Source organism: Corvus kubaryi, unplaced genomic scaffold (assembly GCF_017639235.1).
Source record: "Corvus kubaryi isolate FWS band 111438036 unplaced genomic scaffold, C.kubaryi_AGA036_p1.0 133, whole genome shotgun sequence".
Classification (NCBI taxonomy): Eukaryota; Metazoa; Chordata; class Aves; order Passeriformes; family Corvidae; genus Corvus; species Corvus kubaryi.
This window is the reverse complement of record NW_024580667.1, coordinates 7,017,971-7,038,028: the sequence shown is the minus strand read 5'-3', so window position 1 is coordinate 7,038,028 and position 20,058 is coordinate 7,017,971. Positions and strand designations below refer to the sequence as shown.

General features: G+C 34.1%; 1 protein-coding gene across 11 annotated transcripts in view; it reads right to left on the bottom strand.

Annotated features, from left to right (window-relative positions):
* The window catches only part of DMD (dystrophin), a 1,181,561-nt gene that overhangs the window by 532,375 nt on the left and 629,128 nt on the right, over positions 1-20,058 (bottom strand). For all 11 annotated transcript variants that reach the window (XM_042035506.1, XM_042035543.1, XM_042035536.1 and 8 more), the window contains one exon: positions 19,784-19,934. In XM_042035506.1, coding sequence (XP_041891440.1) covers positions 19,784-19,934 — 151 coding nt within the window. The remainder of the gene's footprint in view (positions 1-19,783; positions 19,935-20,058) is intronic.

Here is a 20,058-nt window from a genome sequence, read left to right as displayed (position 1 = left end):
GTATGTGTCATGTATAGCCAAGCTTTCTTTTGTGTAAATATGAAAGTGTCATGGTCTTGAGCATAAAGCACAAGCATAAAGCTCTCTGACCTTAGTCCATGCAGTGAGCAGATCTTTTGGACATTTGAAACTTACAGAAGGTGTCAAGCAGCAAGTGTAACAGATCTCCAGCCAGCAGGGAAATAACAGTTTAAATTTGAGTATATGTAAAAAAGTGCATTCCTTAAACTGGTTATCTTCTCTATTTATTTATTTATTTTTTTTTTTTTTTACATTCCTCATCAGGGCATGTCACATTAGATAAATATAACCAGGTTTATAAAACTAGAGTGTTTCTTCCAAAAGAGCAACAAAGATAGTCTATTTCTGTTCTTAAGTTTGGTTTGGATAAAACACTCACTAGGACTGAACCACACATGATTGTTAGGAGACCTTTTCTTCTCAAAACTAGGTATTATAAAAAGGAGAATATGCATGAAATAAAACAGGTTTCAGTGTAAGTTGCTGTTGCAGACTATAAAAACAAATAATTTAAAAGCATATTTAGCATTAGAATTTAAAAAATTAGAAATAAGCTGTCTTTATAGCGCAGCCTTGAATCTATTCAACCTAAAGACCTCCTGCAGAAAATTTATGAATCATTCATTTAAATGGATAGTTCCCAATAACCAGAAATAATAAAATTTGTTTGCTGACCTCCTGCCTAGGGTCTGTGAGGAAAAAAAGACAATCCAGCTTTAGCCATTCAAGTTGAAGCTGGCTTCAACAAGCATAGACCTATATGAACTAGGGATATCTGAAGAGACAAAGTTCAATTAATTGCACCACATAATTAGACTGAATTAGACAAAATATTCTCCACTCAATGTCATAGGAGTGGTATGCAGGAACACTTTGGAAGGATCTTTCTGATCTTCAGATAAGAAAACAGCAATTTCCAGCTTAAGGATTAATTTTAAGAAAGAAGAAATCCTGGACACAAACCCACTTCTAATCCACACCCTTTCTGTACATAGCACCAACTGAAGGATGCAGTTTTGCCCAGAACAGGAAAATCTCTCCCTCACTGGGAGTAGGTTGACCGTGGCCTATGCAACTACTAAAATAAAATTTGAAAAAAAAAAAGAAAATCAAACCTAAACCTTTTATATTATACTATTACTCTTATAGTTCAGTGATCGTGAAAAAAAAAAAGCAAAAAGCAGCAGTTTTCTCAGTAGTACCAATTCCCTGAAGATTTAAAACAATTTTCTATTTTAATCGAAAAAGAAGGGAAGTGTAAAAATGGACCTTTGTCATTCTGAGTAAGTTTGGCTGAGAACTAAAAATAAAATCTAAATTTATCACTGAGGTTTCGTATGCACATATAATTGTTGAAAATGTCCTAGGCAATGTTGCTTTTCACAACCATAACATTTGGCAAAGTGAGAATTTCACAGTTATATTCGCTGTATCATGGTCACAATCAGGTTCTGTAAACAATCGTCAAAATGAGACCTTTTAAGGGGTAGCCATCATTCTCACTATCAAGTTTCCTGGCAACTAAGTATCTGTGCTTCCATTAAATGCAAGATGCTTCAGGAACTGTATTAAACTTCGCTCGTGTTTTTGGTTCTCTAAATAGTAAACATTGTCTGCAGAGAATAAAGGAATTTTCTTTTTTTTTTTTTTTCCATTAAAGTCAATAGTGTACTACTTCTATCATTGCAGACCTGCCCTATGAGTCTGTAAGACAAAATTATAACAATCAAGGCTGTGGAAAAAGAAAAAAGACAAAGAGGAAGAAAAAAATGTAATCATCCATCTATCAAACTTTTGAATTGTTTGAGGATGATAGAATGGAAACAAATGAAGACTAGTTTCTACCATCAGTATTTTTGTCAAAGTCCTGCTTTGCTTAACCCCGATTATTTGAAACTCTAACACAAGAGATGGAGACAGACTGACCCAAAAATAATATTTCCTTTACAGATGGCTGCCACAAATATTGAAAAAGAGTTTCTGAAACTTTTTCAAAAAACCCTTCCAAAAGTACATGACTTATTTTCTTCAAAACAAGTTAACTCCTGGTTCCAAAACTGCAAAATATCATTCATGGCAGAAATAGGAGAATTTTCTAGGAGAACAATGAAAGTCAAGATGAAAAAGCAAATCTGACAATGGAGTTACTTAAAGTTCACTTCTTTACAGATGTGCTTTCTTACCACGTCACTACCACATTTCAAAATCACCTGTTTGCCGTTCCATTTAGTCATACTTTCACGAAAGCCTATGGTTTAAAATTAGTTTTACTACATCTCAGCATTACTGTTTAACTAGAAAATGTTTTTCAAGAAGATAAACAATAAATGAAACCTCCATAGACAAATCCCCTATTTTTATTTAGAAAAAAACACCTGAGTTCCACATTTTATCTTATGAACTTTTATTGATAGACCATGTGTTTCTTACACTGAAAGATGTAAGATGTTACATTTGATAAACTGACCTTAATAGCAATTTATGGAAGTACATGGATGAGTTGCAGTGACAGATGACAGTTCATATTTTACTTTTGGTGCCTCACTTCACACCATTTAAATACTTTCATGTCCAGTGCTAAGACACAGGACCAAGTCTCTCAAAACTCCAGTCATGCAGTGTAGGATAGATTGTGGAGATCAGATCACTAGATAAATTTCTGTCAGATAGAATGTCATGTCTTGACATCTCATTTACGAGTGCATATGCAGAAACCTTATAAAAGAAGGCCTGGGTAGAAGAAACATACAAAATAAAGTAAGAGTGATAAGAGCCTATATATATATATATATTTCCTGTATCTACAATCATATTCACTCAGAAATCTGCTATGAAGTAGAACTCTATGAAGTAGAATGGTACAGTAGACAGCAACCAGCGACCAAACATGGAAACAAAAAGTAGGCATGCTGACACATTACAGCAGATGCAAAGGACAGCCCAATAATTTTGATGGCTTTTGCATTTGTCCAGAGATTTTTCTGCTTGTAATATCTCAGTTGAAGTAAGATTTATTTCAACCTCAGCTGCTTTGGGTTTTGTTAGGGAATGCATTTAATTTAAAATAAAAATTGCCTTTCTTAGATTTTCCCAGCTATGGGAGATTTTACTTGATTCTTTCTTGATCTGGACTAAAAGTTCCTGGGATGCCATTTTATTGCTACAAGGGAAAAAAAGTGCATTCTTAGATGCTTCCTGAAAGATGCATTGTCCTAACTTTCAGAAATCATTCAATCAGATGCATGCTGAAACACAAAAAAATTATAGGAAAAAGTTAAACATTTGAACATAACATATTGTTTTACTTTAAGACATAATTTCCATATCATCGTTTTGGGTACAGAGTGGCTTGACAGTGCCCAGGTAGAAAGGGACCTAGGCATACTGGTCAACAACTGACTGAACATGAGCCAGCAGTGTGCCCAGGTGGCCAAGAAGGCCAGTGGCATCCTGGCCTGTATCAGGAATAGTGTGGCCAGCAGGACCAGGGAAGTCATTCTTCCCCTGTACCCTGCACTGGGAAGGCCACATCTTGAGTACTGTGTCCAGTTCTGGGCCCCTCAGTTTAGGAAGGATGTTGAGATGCTTAAATATGTCCAGAGGAGGGTAACAAGGCTGGTGAGGGGCTTGGAACACAAGCCCTATGAAGAATGTCTGAGGGAGCTGGGCTTGTTTAGCCTGGAAAAAAGGAGATTCAGAGGTGACCTTATCATCTCTACAACTACCTGAAAGGTGGTTGTAGTTAGGTGGGGATCGGTCTCTTCTCCCAGGTAACAACTGACAGAATGAGAGGACACAGTCTTAAGCTGCGCCAAGGGAAGTTTAGGTTAGACAATAGAAAAAATTTCTTCACTGAAAGAGTGATTGTGCATTGGAATCGTCTGCCCAGGGAGGTGGTGGAGTCATTGTCACTGGATGTGTTTCAAAAAAGACTGGACGTGGTACTCAGTGCCATGGTTTTGTTGATGAGGAGGTGTTAGGTCATAGGTTGGACTAGATGATTTTAAAGGTCTTTTCCAACCTGGTTCATTCTGTGATTCTGTGATCTGTGACTGTGTTTTTAAACTATCTTAGCCTTTGTTTCTGGCCTCTTCCTCCATATTTTCTGCTTGGTTTAGTGCCATATGATTTTGAGTCTCATCTAAGTATGTTTCCTATTTCCTATATGTTATTGTGTATATCTTGCACAGCTTTTGCTTCCAAGAGAGCCCTGTAAAATTTCTTCAAAGAATGATTTATGCAAGGTAGAAAAAGTGCTACATTCACATGTGAAAATTATACTACAGTATTGTTCTCCCAGGAGCCATAAACAGATCAGAGTCCAGTCTGTGCTATGGAAAAAGAACTATGAACCTCACTGGGACTTTTAATCACAATATGCTGGCTCTGAATTGAAGATCCATTTTCTATCATGTCCCACTGGACTAACAAAAATCTGTTTGTTTATTGGAGCTAATTTTAAACTTTTAGCAAAGCAAAAAGGATACTGGAGGTGTTGCCCAGCTTTCAATCAAGCTTGACCTTAATCCAGAAAAAAAAGTGCACTACTGTGCAGTGTTTTCAAATCACCTTTTCAAAAGCCATAGCTACTATTAAATAATTTTTTCTGTGTCCTAAGATTGTTAGGAAATACCCTTACAGAACTAGGAATAATTTTATTCTGCATAGTCTTCTGTGGACACAGGGAAAAGTGTAAATTAAAATCCCATCTGGTCCTACTTTTCCATCAGTGGCTTCAGCCTCAGATCTGCTCTGAATTGCAAGAGAAAAGCAGTGATGCCTCTAGAAACTGAATTCTTCAGCACTGATTTTATTTAAACAGAATACCATTTAAAAAATCTGAAAAAAATACCACCAACAATGTCACTCCTTTTTTCAAAGAGAGGCCATTGATATTTTACCAATGGGAAAAAAAAAAAAGTAATTGAGATGGTATAAAACACAATAAAGAATCTCTAAACCCTCTGTAAGACTTTTTGACCTGTGGGTGAGACTTGAATAAAAAAGTTCTGGAGCTAGGTTGTACTTAAATTACAACTTTTGTTGACTATAGACAACAGTTTAATAAGATAGGAGACAGTACTACACATTTCTGGATTTTCCCTGAATGTTGTTTCTGGTTGTTTTTATTATTACATCTGGACAATTTTTATATACTTAATAGAGTATGGAAGCTGATTTCTGACTCGCACTAGGACTGCGAACACTGGAGGGCTGGAAATATGGAATGGAGAGGAACAGTTTCCCTCTTTTGACAGAAGGGTATTCTAACTAATACTGGTCATTGTTCCGAATGACTTTAATGATAATGATAATGTAATAGGAATAATGTTGGTTTAAATCATGGTTATAGCAGAAGTGGTGCTTTGGAAATAATTCCATGCAGAAAAGGAATATTCTTGAGCTGTGTTACAACCTCATATTCATCCAAATACAGTATTTTATGCTGAAATATGCATGTTAGTTACTGCTTGCTAAACCCTAATTGGTACTTGTCCTGACCTGACATTGTTCAAAAATGGATATATTAGATTTATATATTCAGATATATGTGTAGAAATGCCTGGTACATGTCCTCATGTCAGACAGCTGAGATCTGAATTTCTCCCAGCTATAATGAAAGCTGTGAAAAACTGAATTTGTTGAGAATGCAAGGGTCACTTGCCTTGGCTTTTCTTTGTTGTCAGAAACTTAAAACCTGTATTACACAGATCAATGGCAAGCAAAGGACTTGAACTACAATTTCAAATATTGTGATGGTTCTGGTTTGCTACTTCTTATGCTCTCTTTAGGTTCTTTCCTATATAAAGTACTTAAATATCTGAGAAAACTTACCAGAAGTCGGAAAACAAAGGATAGAAGAATTTTAGAGATCTTAAAGAGATCTTAAAAAACATAGATACTTAAAACCCAGAGATCTTAAGAGCTATGTAGTAACTGTACAAATCAAACACAAATCTACGTAATAATGGAAGAATGATAGATTCAAGAGGAATTAACTACAGTAAAGTAAAAATAGTCAAAAGTGAGAATAGTTAATATTGCAGATTTCATACTTACAACTGAACTTACATTTTAACACTTTTAAATTGGGGAGGGTATGTTATTTTTAGCAATTTTTAGCAATTTTATGACAGAATGGGGAAAGAATTACTTAGTTGACTGTTATATTACTCCATCATTTGCTTAATGTGCCTAATTATTATGAAGCTATTATGGCATGACAGTCCAGTAATACTCAAAATAATTGCCTAGCCCTGTTTATATAGTTTCTAAATTTGTACTGTCTTCATAAGATCAAGCATAACCAACATGATTAATTTCTGCCATCATGATAAACTGTCGCTGAGGTCAAGGATGTTCAACAGATTTTAAATCAATATTATATAATAGCTGCTGATACTAACTTTAAAAGTAATTGCATCCCACTTGAAGTACTACTGACAGCATTATGAAGCAAAAGACAATGTAATCTGATAATGTAATAAACCAGCTTAATTAGGATTCTAAAATTCCTAACAATTTTGAATAACTCTTTTGCTGCCACAGAAATTACTGCCAAAACCAAATGGTAAAATGGTCTACATATTAGTTATTGTGAAAAATTCAGTCAGATCTAAAATGCATAATAGATACGGTGCTGTAAGTTCTTCTATAAAGCTCATTTTGATTTAAAATGCAACTTTGAAAAACTTCCATATGAAAATAGAAATTTTCTAATATGTTACATTTTAACTGACACTTTATTTTCTGCATCAGTTATTACTCACAAGGACCTGTCAAAGACAAGGCAAAAATTTTTACAATTTTAGACTACATGTAAGAAATACCAACTAATATATGCACACACACGTTTTACAAATATTCTGGTCATAAATGAACTTCAGAGAATGGTGCATATCCCATTTGTATTGCAACCCAGTTCAAAATATTTTTTACAGGATAATACTGAACATAAATACACTGGCTGTCTTTCCATTAATTGTAAATTTATACATTTACACTAACTTTACTAAGTTTATCTTTTTCTTTTCTCCTCCTGCCATGTGCTCAATATAATAATTTATACTGTGAGAAAATGCATGCTTTTTTCAGATACCAATACAAGAGTCAAGTACACTAGGATGGTCTTAAAAATTTGAAAACCAGCCAAACAGCCATGAGATAATTACATTTCATTAAAGTGAATTTTATTCCTAAATGTGTTACTTTCCTTCAATCACTCTAAATATTATTGCAAATAATCCAGTCATATAGGCAAGACAAAATATATTGTAATTCTTAATGTCTCTCTGTCAAAATACAAGATGTATGTAATTTTTCCTAATTAGGAAGACTGGGTTAAGAACAAAAGTTTTATTCAAAGATTGTGTTCTGAAAATGCAACCCTTAGGTTGCCCCAAGGGTTATTTTTGAAAACATCTTGTCTTTAAAATGCATAAAGTCTGTTGAGACCTCACGAGAAATAAATCAACTAGAAAAGAAGCTAACATAAATCTAGTAAAAGCATTAAGTATTATAACTAGATTAGTTATATGAATGAAATAAAAGGAAAATACTTGCTCTTAGAAGTAACTTGTCTGGGGAAAGGAAGGTAAAGTAATATTCCTACTTGTTCCTTACTGCTGCAGGCTGCTTACAATTCCATCTCAGTCCAAACTGATGGTTCAGTATCAAAATAACTTTGTTAATTTAAAATTCTTAATGTTGTTCTTTGTTTCTCAAAACTCACATCGACAGAAATTTGTTTTGTTTAGTTTGTTTTTTTTAACTAAACATTGCTTTCATGTCGACTCGTCTCCAAGGATTTCAGGAAATCTGCTGGAGCTTAAGAGAAAACAAAATCCCTAAACAACCTAATTTCAAATTGTATTTAGGGGAAAAAGTAAATCAGCCGTGCATTCTTAAAGAATTTGAAGACTGAGGGATAGATGACTGATGACCACATCAGCCTCTAGGAATAGAGAACTATAGGTCTGTTAGTAACCAAAGAGAAAATGAAGCAGGACACGCATCAGTACGATTGAAAGTATAGTCTACCTCTAGGAACAAAGAATGCAAACCCTGCTCACAGCCTTGAACACTCCTAAAAGGAAAAGAAAACAAACCAACAAACCAACACAAACCCACTCCACAAAAATTCTGAAAAAGATGTGAAAGCAAGAAAATTGTGGACAGAAGATAGTGGTAAAGAATCAGTTCTGCCTGGAGCTTTCACTGTGACACAGACTAAGGAGTAAGTAAAATTCTTTGAAAGCATATAAAATTCTTTGAAAGCATAAAAAGAAACAGGAAGCTTATGATTCCTCTGTCTTTTGCTCAAATATTGCTGTTACCTAAATTCTGCAACTACAGTACACGATTTTGTAAAAGATGGACGAAATCAGGAATGTCAAATCATCTGCAAAATCATTAGGTTTAGCCATACACTAAATAGTATTGAAAAATGTGTTCTTTCTTTGTAAATGTAATTAAACAGTGACTATGAATGTGTGGAAAAAAGAAACAACAAACCAACCAAACAAAAAAACCAACATGGTAAACTTTAATTCCAGTTTTAGCTTTATCATTTAAAAATAAGTTGGAATTCTGTAACAGAAAAACACAGTAACTAAGATGTCGCACCAGCAGCATTTCAAATATAAATGAAGTACAAATATCCATGGAAACTCATTACCTTTCAGCTTAATAAGAAACAGTTATCTATTAAAATGAAATCAACATACATCATAGAACTGTCTGTTAGACTTTGGGGGTTCTAAAGAAACAAAAAGTATACTGTGGTGGTGCCTTTCCCCTCCGTCCCCAGGCCTGCTCTACCATTTCAGGTGCACCTTGAGAGGCTTTTACCAAAACTGCTGAGTGATGAAATGCCCCTTGACCACACCAGCTTTGGGGGTGAAGGATCTCTGACCATACCAGAGGCTCTTGCATGATACAGGTGGGAACAGCTCTGACTGCAAGAGGAACATCAGCTGCCTGACCAACATGGGGAACCATCAGTCATACCTGGACAGCCTCGAAACTTTTTCTACCTGAATCAGCCCACATGGAATGGTACCATTTTTGCTGGAGTTCTAGAAAAAATTTCCAAATGTAATTACTGATCTGAGGATGGAAATTTTGCAGATGACTAAAGCCAATCATGTTGTGACCCTATGAACAGTGGTCCTGAGTGAGGCCCTTTGAGCTCTCCTTGACCACCACGGGCTGCAGCATCTTTGAGTGGGATGCATTTTGGAGCTCCAGAACCCTCACATTTGGAACACTCAGAAGACCATTCCTAATGATGAGGCCTAGGCTGATACACCTTCATGCATCCCTACTCCTCGAGGTGCAGACTCATGCCTGTCAGAAAAGCTAAGGGATTTCACCTGAGTATTTCACTGAAACTGAGGGGAGTTTCTGACAGGTACCTTTATACGCATAGATACAGTCGTATACCTCTCTTTATGTGCAGGCATGTGAATTGATTTTGGTATGAATGTTGTTATCATGAATCTGTAAATAGGTCATTGCCTAATTTAGTTGTAATTAGGTCATTGCCTCTATTTGATATTTGCTGATTAATAATTCAGGATTTTCAAATGGTTAAATTTCCTATGTCCCAAAAGCATGACGTACTGTAGCAAAAACATCAAGTCACCAGAATTAACTATTCAATGGCTTTTCTATCATTACTTTTAAAACAAAATGTGTACTGTTGGGGTCATTAAATTTCCTTCCCTTCTAGAACAAACAAACAAATGAACACAAAGACAATAAATTTATCAGTCTAATTTCTTTGACTTTCTATTTTGCCTTGCTTATGGCAGGATTGCAGAATCATCAGCCTCGTGTAACAGGAAGCACAGCTGAAGGTATTTCAACTAAAAAAAGAGGCAATGAAGTAGGATAATGATAGCAAATTTAGAAAATATCAGAGCAGGCTTTATTTGAGGCAGTATCACAAGGATATTCCCAGGTGTACGAGCTCCTCTGAGTCTCTAAACCTTATAACACTTAGAAGCAATATAAGGACTAACAAAGACTCAAAAGAAAAGTTCTGGTCAGTCATCATAAATTATATTTGTCTTCCAGAAACCAAAACAGTACATAAATATAACACAACCTATGGGTTCAAAAATGTTAGATTACCCACTTAAACTTAAGTATATAGTTTGGACAGTATTTTTCAACCATCAAGATCAATGGTGAAATCATTTAAGAAAATCACAGTAAGTATTTTCAGTGTATTCCTAACCTCTGTTCTGTATTGATCACAAATGCAAAGCTTGGCTTTGAGATCTTGAGAGAAAACCCAGCTAAAACTGAAGACCCGCTTCACTAGACAGTGTGCAATTACAAACAAAAAATCCTTGTCTTGAAGCCTTTATAATCTAACAGAAAACACTGCAGTATTTTGTGTTATTGGAGCAGTTCCTGAGATCTACTTTACTCTTGAACAACATCTACCAAATGCTCATTCATTCAGAGCAGATGTTAATTTGTGCTAAGAATTCTGTTAGATTACTTGACAAAAAGCTCTCTAATAGTTTAGGTGAATTTAGAAAGAATTTCACTCTCTGCAAAATTAAATAGACAAAACCAGATTTTTTTTTTTTGGGGGGGGGGTTGTTTTTTTTTTTTTTGCATTTGTTTTTCTTTTTTTTAAGTTTACAGTAGAAATGATTTTGCCATTGAAGGCAGAAATAAAAGTCTTAAATACATTCATTAAAAAAACATCAATATTTGTGGGTTTTTTTCTTAAAGGAGTCAATTTACTAAAATAGCAGTATTAAATCCATCACATAAATACCTATTAGCATATCATCCCATTAAACTCAATGATTTACATACAATGTACAGAACAGATCTTTTGTAACTCAGCTATTAAAAACAACTGTTAAAGGAAGAATGTCTTGTGCATTATATTTCAGATTGGTGTATTGCTTATTGCAAAAGCACAGAAAGAAAATTTTTGTGATCAGAATTTTTAGGTTATCTAACACTTGCTAGAAACAAACTGTGATGTAATAGATCCACAAAGACTGGAAAATGAAACAATATTCAGTTTTAATTTAAGACAATTCACTGTAGTGACTGAATCATGGGGCATAGGATGAGCTTAATGAGAGATAAATGGCCAGATGCTGTAGTGAAAAACAAAAACAAAACCAAAACAAAACAAACCTCAGTAGTTGCCATGAATATGTTTTTCCCACTAAGAGGGAGCAGAGAACCACCTTGTCTTGCTTTGGAAGACAATAGAATATAGTTATTAAACAATGGAAAATAAATAAATAGAGATGATCACCTAATTTATATAAAATAATCAGCACCTATTTCTAGCTCTCAGTAGAATAAAACTTGTATGAACTGTCTTACGTAACACAGGTGAATAATAGTTCCCATTTCCACCACACTAATGGAAAATTAACATTCATAGAACCCTGTGCTCATCTTAGGACCCTGACATTCAGAAACATTATTTATACCAAAATTGTTTCCTGAATATTTTAATTTGACTTCTAATACTACCCCAGTAGCCAGACCTTGCCCAGTTTCAGTAAATCTTTATAAATGTTCTTTTAAACTGCATTTCCACAGAAATGACAACAAATTGATTTTGACTGTCACTATTTGGAGCGATATGGTGAGACACCTCATAATACTGTGAAACTGGCAAATATTTGCCATTCTAATACAGTAATTGTATATTGAAAAATCTGTTCATAATATGTTCTCTTCTTCTTTCTTCTTTCTCTTCTATAATTTTTGACATGACTGTCCCTTATGTACACCAAGGGTTTGCTGTCTTTATTAAAAAACCAAACCAAACCAAAACTCAAGAAGCCATTCTGAAATCAGCAAAATTCTGAGATATGGACATCTAAAATTTATTGTAGGCAGAGGATGAATACAACAGCCTATTATAATCTTGTTCTAATTAATGCATAAACTGGTATTTGCCACATTCCACAATATTACATATCCTCAAATCATTCAATGAAAATTGAAGCTTATAAGCAGTCTCAGTGTATGTGGCAAAAGAACATACCTATTTCTCCTTTTAATTAGAATCAGGGTGGGATTATTGTTTGAATTTAAAAGATATTCAGCAACTGCAAAGTACTTAGGCCCATAAAATAAAAGATTTTTTTTCTATAGTGTTCTTAATTCCATTGTGAAAAGTCAGACAGATTTTAAAAATTGTGCAGTTGCTATAGGGCTTTTTTTTTTGTCCATTGAAAGCCTAGATTTTGAATGAGAAGCTACAGCATATCTGCATTGTGTTGATTTTTAGAAGACTAAGAAATACAATATTTGCTGTCTGTTGAGGTATAACAGGAAAAAAAAAAAAAAAGATTGAGATCAAACAAACTCTCTCATAAATATCTAATGTTGTCCTGAACTTCTCCCATATTCTTCATTAAAATAATATAACTTTAGAATTTTTTCAGTTTCTAATTTTAGAAGGAAAATTAATTGCATACAGCACTGCAAGCTGGCTTGATGTGAGCAACAATGTGAGAAAAAATTTCTTCCAGGAGCTTTAAATAGCACAAAAGAAAGAAATGGCCTCTGTCTAAAATATTTTCTTACAAGTGTTTGTAATGAAGTATTTGCTAACCCTTTAACACAATATATCAAATAGTTTAAAAGAAAGTACTTTTTTGGAAAACAATTACTCCAGTTTTCTGGATTTTGGGTGTTTTTTTTTTTTAATTCATATGATTAAGCTCTGATTTTTTGTAAATTCTTTGACAGTGTAAGGGAGAAGCTGATCTTTTGTTGTCTGCTCTGCATAAACTCTAGGGTTTTCATACTGCAGGCTTTTATAACATAGAGTGGTTCTTTTAAAACAGTTCACTTTTTGAAGCAACATAACATTAACCTGCTGTCTTGTCCAGCATGATTACTACACGGCTTTACTTTATGGCTTTAGATGTCAATGAAAAGCTGTATGTGATGGATAGAGTTTGCAAAATCTGTTGGGATGAATGGTTCTAAATAAGATTATTAAAACTATCCATGAAAAGTGCCCCATCCAGACCTAGTTGTACTAATTCATAGAACTAATATGCACAGAAAATTATTCCCCAAGACTCTTACCCTTCCCTGATTGTTTTATGTAAGCATTTTTATTGGCTAGACCTAGAGGGACTCCCAGGCTGACCAGTCATTAAGTGACAGCGTTCAAGTCTCGTAAGTTATCTTATCTTCGCATCTGTGCATCAACACCCACAAATTTAGTCATATGTCATAGTGATCCCTGATGCAATATGAGATGTACTTTTGAAAGACTTCTGGAAACAAACCAGATAAATATTTTGTGAGGCAAAAGAGCCCATATTATCTTCCTTCAAAGTAGTCATTCATTTACTCACTCATTTCCCAAAACTTCTAAGACATAGTGAGATTAACTACTCTATTTATACCATGACAAAAGCATTAATAGATTTGACTCTGAAGGATATTATCTGTACATCTCACTGATCAGAAATGTCCAGATTAGAACTGACACCAAGACAAATTCAGTAATATGGAAAAAATTGCATCCTCCATTTCCTTTATTTTTTTATGCACGGACAAAAAAATGCTTGCGAAATAAGTACAGACCTCAATCTCTTTCCCAGATCCCCATGTGCTAACACTCACTTGAACTGGTGAGGATAAATTCCACCAAAGAGTGAGGCAGTTATAGTCAGGTACCAGGAAGTTTGACTAAGCCAGTCCAAGAACATTTTCTCCAAGACAGAGGAAAACCCCCCATATTTATTCATTCTCCTCATGTATAAAAATCATGCCACTCTACATCTGTGTGCCAGTAGCTATTTCAATAATGTTCATCATGAAATGCTTGCAAAATGCATCCTAATTAATAACTCACAAGATTTAATTCAATTTTCAGAATAAACAATGCCATGATTTACAATAAAACCTAATATAAGCCAAAAACTGTCACCTAATGATGCAAGAGTAGGCAGAATCACGTAAGCAACTCTAAATTTATTATTTCCCATAGCCTTCAGACATTTTAATGTCCTACTACCAGTAGACAATAAATTAATTAAAAACTTTAAATAGGATACTGTAAATTAGGCATTGTATGCAGTAAAGAAGAATTAAATTAATTTATTTGTGAAGAAATACTTCTTATGGCTTGAAATAATAAGAAAATATTTTTACTACAAATTTGGAATAAACTATTCTGGTATTTCATCACTTCCATTAGTAGCAGTAACGAAAGCGAGGAGTCTTTCAACAGTAAAAGAAAGGGTAAGGGCTTATGTATATACAGAAATTAACTTGTAAAGAGCACAGTATTATTTAATATTTTCCTTAGCATAAGGAAGAAGCAGTAACTACTTTACTAGGAATTAAATGAAAATGAAGTCCTTCTATTGCTGATAGAACTTCCGTCAAGAAAGGCCCACAAATTTATTTTTAAGATGAGCTCAAACCAGAAAAAGAAGCTTTTTGCTCAGTTAGGGCCCAGGTGTCTGATGCAGAGATCATGCATATTACTTGAAACATTTCTACTGAGACCTTAGAAACTGGACAAAAGACTGAACTCCGTGGGAAGTCTCTGAGTCCTTTCTTAGGGGCAGTAGCATTCTGCACACAGAGGTGTTTGATAAGAGGGTGACACTCAGTAGAAAGAAAACCAGTGATCTTTGAATAAATGATCCAGTCAATATGTAAGAACTGACAGCATTCATGTATGCTGGCAATCATGTTTACAGCATGTTAGTGCCCAGTTCAGAATATTTAGTCAAAGTACTAATTTTTACTGTGTAAAATTCTAAGGAGAACATTAAAAAATAAAACAAAAAAACAAAAGAAAATAAAGACCGTAGAATCTCTTGTCAACATAATAGTAAGGGATAGTGTGTTTTTCTGTATTTATAAAATAGCAGGCAATAATACATTCCTGTCAGATATATATCCTTCCAGACATGTCCTTGCAATATGAAGGACATTTTAGTATGTACCTTGATTGCTCTAATTAAATATTCTTCTAAAACAATGCTAAATTGGTTTCTCATTTATTCCAAATTCTGTATTTTCTCTCTCTTATAGAATCAGAATCAGTAAGCAATGATAGAAATCTTTTTGACCAGAGCATTTTGTTACAGTTCTACAAGCTTTCTGACATCATCTCTCATCACCAAAAAACACGAGTCAAAATTGAAGCAGATAGAACAAAACCGAACCATTTGAATCCAAACTGGAATAAGAAGAATCAGAAATTATTGCCGTGACCTTTATCACTCAGTCAAGCAGGAAATAAATGTAAAAATACAAAATCTAAAATATGAAAGACAAAATCATTCTATATATAAAAGTATTTTTACAAGTTTTATATTTGGGGGAAAACAGAGCAAACTATCCACACACTGCTGTGCTTTCACGGTAGAGAATATGTGGCCTTGAGCACTGAAACACTTTTTTTCTCCTCTCTACTCTGATTGCATTTGTGCTCTACCCCAGAAAGAACTGCTTAAATTCAGTGGTTATTAAATCATCAACATCCATATAATCCAATTTAGATATAAAAGAGAGAAATTATTAGCATGACCATGAATTTCAGCACTGAAGCCTGGATTCTTGATTTCTTCTTACTTTAAACATCTACAAGACAAAAATATGATGTTCCTGACAGTATGGTGCAGCAGAAAGGAGGTCTAGAGAAGTCATGAGTCATTCACAAGCCTTTTGCAGGCAGGGATAAGTACTCTAAAATGTAAATACTGGACAGTACAATGTATGAACAGTTTGAGATCTGTAATTTACAGAGCAATTTCTACATCTAGAGTATCCTCAGAAGGCTGAGTATAAATAATAAAGCCCATCATCCGGTATTTAAGGTCCTCTGAGACCTTAAAAAATAAACATACCCTTGATATTTATGCCAGTAAATGAAAACAAACACTCACGAAATTAATGATATAATACAAATATTTTTGAAACAACTAAATTATGAAAAATAAAGTACCCATCACTGACCAGTCACAATAAATGAACATCATGAATAAAAGGAAATTTCTTCAAAATTCAGACCCAGAAATTCATAATTTTGCTATTGAAACTGCATCGTGTAAAATACTAAGATGAAGTTAAACTTGCAACCCACAATAGGATACTAAATATAGACCATTGTGCGATTCTTAAAACCAATGCAAAGCACAAATGTTCTGGATGTTCTATATTTTTACAATAAAAATACTGTTCTTAAATTCTCAAGTAATGATTCAAGTATGTAACTTCACAGCCTAGTTCTGAAACTGTTATAGAATTCCTCTTTTTGCAGCTTTTTGGCACGTACCTCTGACACATCAAAAATCTCCCCCAAGCCCCAATTCTAATCCTTGCTCGCTTATTTGCTGTATATTCACCTAGCATTAATTTCCAGTATGACATGGTGGTTTTGCTGGTTTGTTTTTGGGGTTTTTTCTATATGGAATGGAACATAGATCAGGGCTGCAAGGCAGATCGCGAGAAAAGAAAATGAAATAAAGTTTAGATAGGTGACTGAAAATTATATTCTAGCATTCAGCCATGGCAAGATACAACCACAAAATACAGCACCTGAGCTACCTTGCTGATTATACAGATGGTATTTCAGTTTGGGTAATAGTGTGCTATTTTGAGAACTCATGTTCCAGAAAAAGAAATAAGCACAGGAAGTAAGAGACAAGTTGTCTGGCTACCATGTGAAAGCAGATTAGAAAAGTGTGGCTTTAGTGTACTGAATGTGGTCTGATAGGGAAAATGACTGCAGCCTGTGAGAACAAAAGGAAATAAACATCAAGGAGTGAATGAAACTGAACTACAGCTCAGTCCTGGCACAAAAATAAATAAACTAAGTGCAAATGTAGGTATCTGAAGAAGTTACAGTCGCCAAACATTAAGGAGTAAAGAGACAGAAGAACCTCTCTGTAATAATAGTGAGAGAAAAAAAATCCCTAATTACTTTAGAGACAGCATTTGATACATTTCAAAGGGATTACATGATGTGCTATCCATGAAACATCCTTTTTAATCTTGTGCCTCCTAATCATAAAATATGTCAATTACAATTTCTTAAAAACTGAAATGTGGTATTTCTTCTCAGCACCACAAGTTCTGATCTCAGAAAGTCTAGTGAAAAATTCACAATAAGAATATCTAAGAGTTCATGACCTGAAGTGAAACTATTCTTAGATTTCATTCACATTATTTATAATGCATAAATGTTGTTTAATACCATACCATTATGCAGTAAAAAGGAACATGCCTTCCTTCCCCAAATACACCTGAAAGAACGTAATTACATTTTAACCTCTATTAACACCATCATCTAATCATACTGTTGACTATTTCACTTTATATAAGCATTTGACTCTATGTATTTATCGAGTGTTAATGAACACATTAATCTACTTTTCCAAAGTCCTACTTAGAAATAATATTATGTATGTATTATACATCTGAAGATTTTGTATATTTTTCTTTTTCTAAAACAGTTCCTTCTTGAGTACCAGACTATTCACTTGCTTGTGAAAGCATTTTCAAACAAATCCTGTTAATTCTGAATATGGTTCACTAAGCAGCATGATCTCATTAATAAAACAAGTTGCTACTCTAGTAAATCAGAATGCTCAGCTGTTTTAACTGTTTCCCTAATGGAAATTCTAATGATCTCTTCAGTCAGCCTCACAGAAGCCTAAAACTTTTGAAACAAGACCCAGCAAAATAAAGAAGCAATGAAGAGAATGGAAACAGTGCAACTTCAGACTTAGCATTCTGTCACAAATAAATGTCAAATAACATTGGATCTGCATTCTTGAGGTTACTTGGAATATTTTTGCACCACTTGAATTTTCATTAGAAAGGTACTTTTGTCTGTTGTACTGAACTAAACAAAATTTTTGAGTGACAAATTTGTGAGTTCATGGGATTTCTAACACAAGGGAGAAGGGAAGAAAGAAAAAGCTTGATTTACTGCAAAAAGAAAAGAACACTCTGCAGACATATATTCAAAATGTTATCATATGTCCCATAAGAAAATAATAAATGGATAAAAAATGAGAAGGAGGCTAGGTCAAAGGGAAATGTAAAACAGAAGCATTCTTTTGCACTGAAATATAAGTTTCTGCATAACAAGACATTATCTCAGGGTCTTTCAGCATGATGTTCAGTTTGGTATGAACCTTTCTCAATGATGACAAGAAAATAATGTTTCTAATCTGCTGAGACTTTGATATGTGCTGCACACCCAGTGCATTTGTAACATCTCTAATACATCTTACCTTTGTCTGGGAACTTTCAAAAATCAACCTCTTCTCAGAGGGAAAATGCTGATTTACCAAGGGGTTAGGAAAAAAAGAGACAACCCCTTTTTTTTTCATGGATTCATATTTTTTGTAAACGCTCATTTGAAGCTGCTCAAGAATCCAAGAATAGTGCCAAGAGAGGTGATGGTGCACAGGAAAAACAAAGAAGAATAGGTAAGGCTTTGTGACATCTTTGTGTCTACTTAGAAATGCATCCTACTTTAGTAATATATATGTTTTTCAAATTGTGGGACAGAGAAAGGGAGCTGAAGTTTCAGAGACCAAACACATAAGCTCTGCTACATTTTTACACATGCAGCAAAGAGCATTTTTAATTCCTTGATGACAGTCTATTTTGTAAATCAGATCTTAAACACCTTTCTTCAGTATTCAAAGCATTGAAAGTAATGTGCAGAAAAAAGATTTACTTGCTATTTTAACTGCTTCAGCTTAGTGTGTTACTTAACAGTTGTATCTTGCACCACATGATTTTGTTAACTTTTCAGTTCAGCAGTTTTACAGTCAAGAAACAGCAGTGTAAATCTTTAAAAAGTTGATTTGAAATATTAGAATTCAAACAACATGATTTATTTTTTTAACTGTAGACCAAGAAGTAGGTTGCATTTGAAAAACCCTCTAGCTTTAACGTTAGACAGACCTAACTTCTTTCAAGTTGAAATCAATAATTCAGTCCAGCAATTCAAATGTAAAAATGCCAATTACTTTAACAGCATCTTTTTCTTATGCACAAGTAGAAATTTATAACACGAATCCAGGGTTTGGTCAAGTTATTCAGCTGAAACTATCTACTTCCAAAACATCAGTTTAGAATTAATTCTTCCTAGCCATTACCATTTGAATCACATAAGAGGGAAATGAAATAAACTACCAAGAAACTAGTGTTATTATTTTCCTTATGATGCTCAAAGAGCTTGCAAGATGAAAAGCATACAAATTGGAACTGGACACATAGCAACTCAGTGGCTATTCTGTCACACTGCATTTCACAAATAAAAGCATCCTCCAGATCCTCTGATTAAAACATGAAATAAGCAAAATAAGCAATACTTGCAAGACATAGTTCACAGAATATCTCCTGTACAGCTCAATGGTTAATCACATTTCTTCCACAAGACTTTAAGTCTGATACTTCTGCTGGTCATAAATATCAAATGGAAATTAACGAGCATTTTAAGTAAAGACCAAGAAATATGTAACTGTGAAAGTATCACAATATACCATGTCATCCCATATCTTATTTAGTTTAAAAATGTATCTTACAACAAGCTAGCGAAAATTCTTAGTTAACCAGACAAACAGACATATCTGAACAAAATTGTCACTGTCTACTCAACACTAGAAATCCTCCTTAAATGAACTGCAAAACTATACAGATTACCCAGACCTGAAAATTTCTTAAACTCTGCAGAAAAACAGAAAATAGGCTAATCAAATCATACCTGGATAAATTGCTTTGTTTTCACAAGCCCCACGTCTCCAGCTTCTATCTGTGCTCTTGACAGCTTCTCTTCAGTTTCGCTTAGCCAATGATTAAATCTCTTCATGTCAGAATGAAAAATCTGCCACTTTTCCAAAGATTTGTCAAACCGTCTGCAAGTATAAAAGGAGATGAAATAACAATCTATTGATACTTTATTTATTGACTAGAGAAAAAAAATAAAGCTAATAATGTTGGATGTCCCAGGTTAAAGTAGGTGTAATATTGATGGCATAA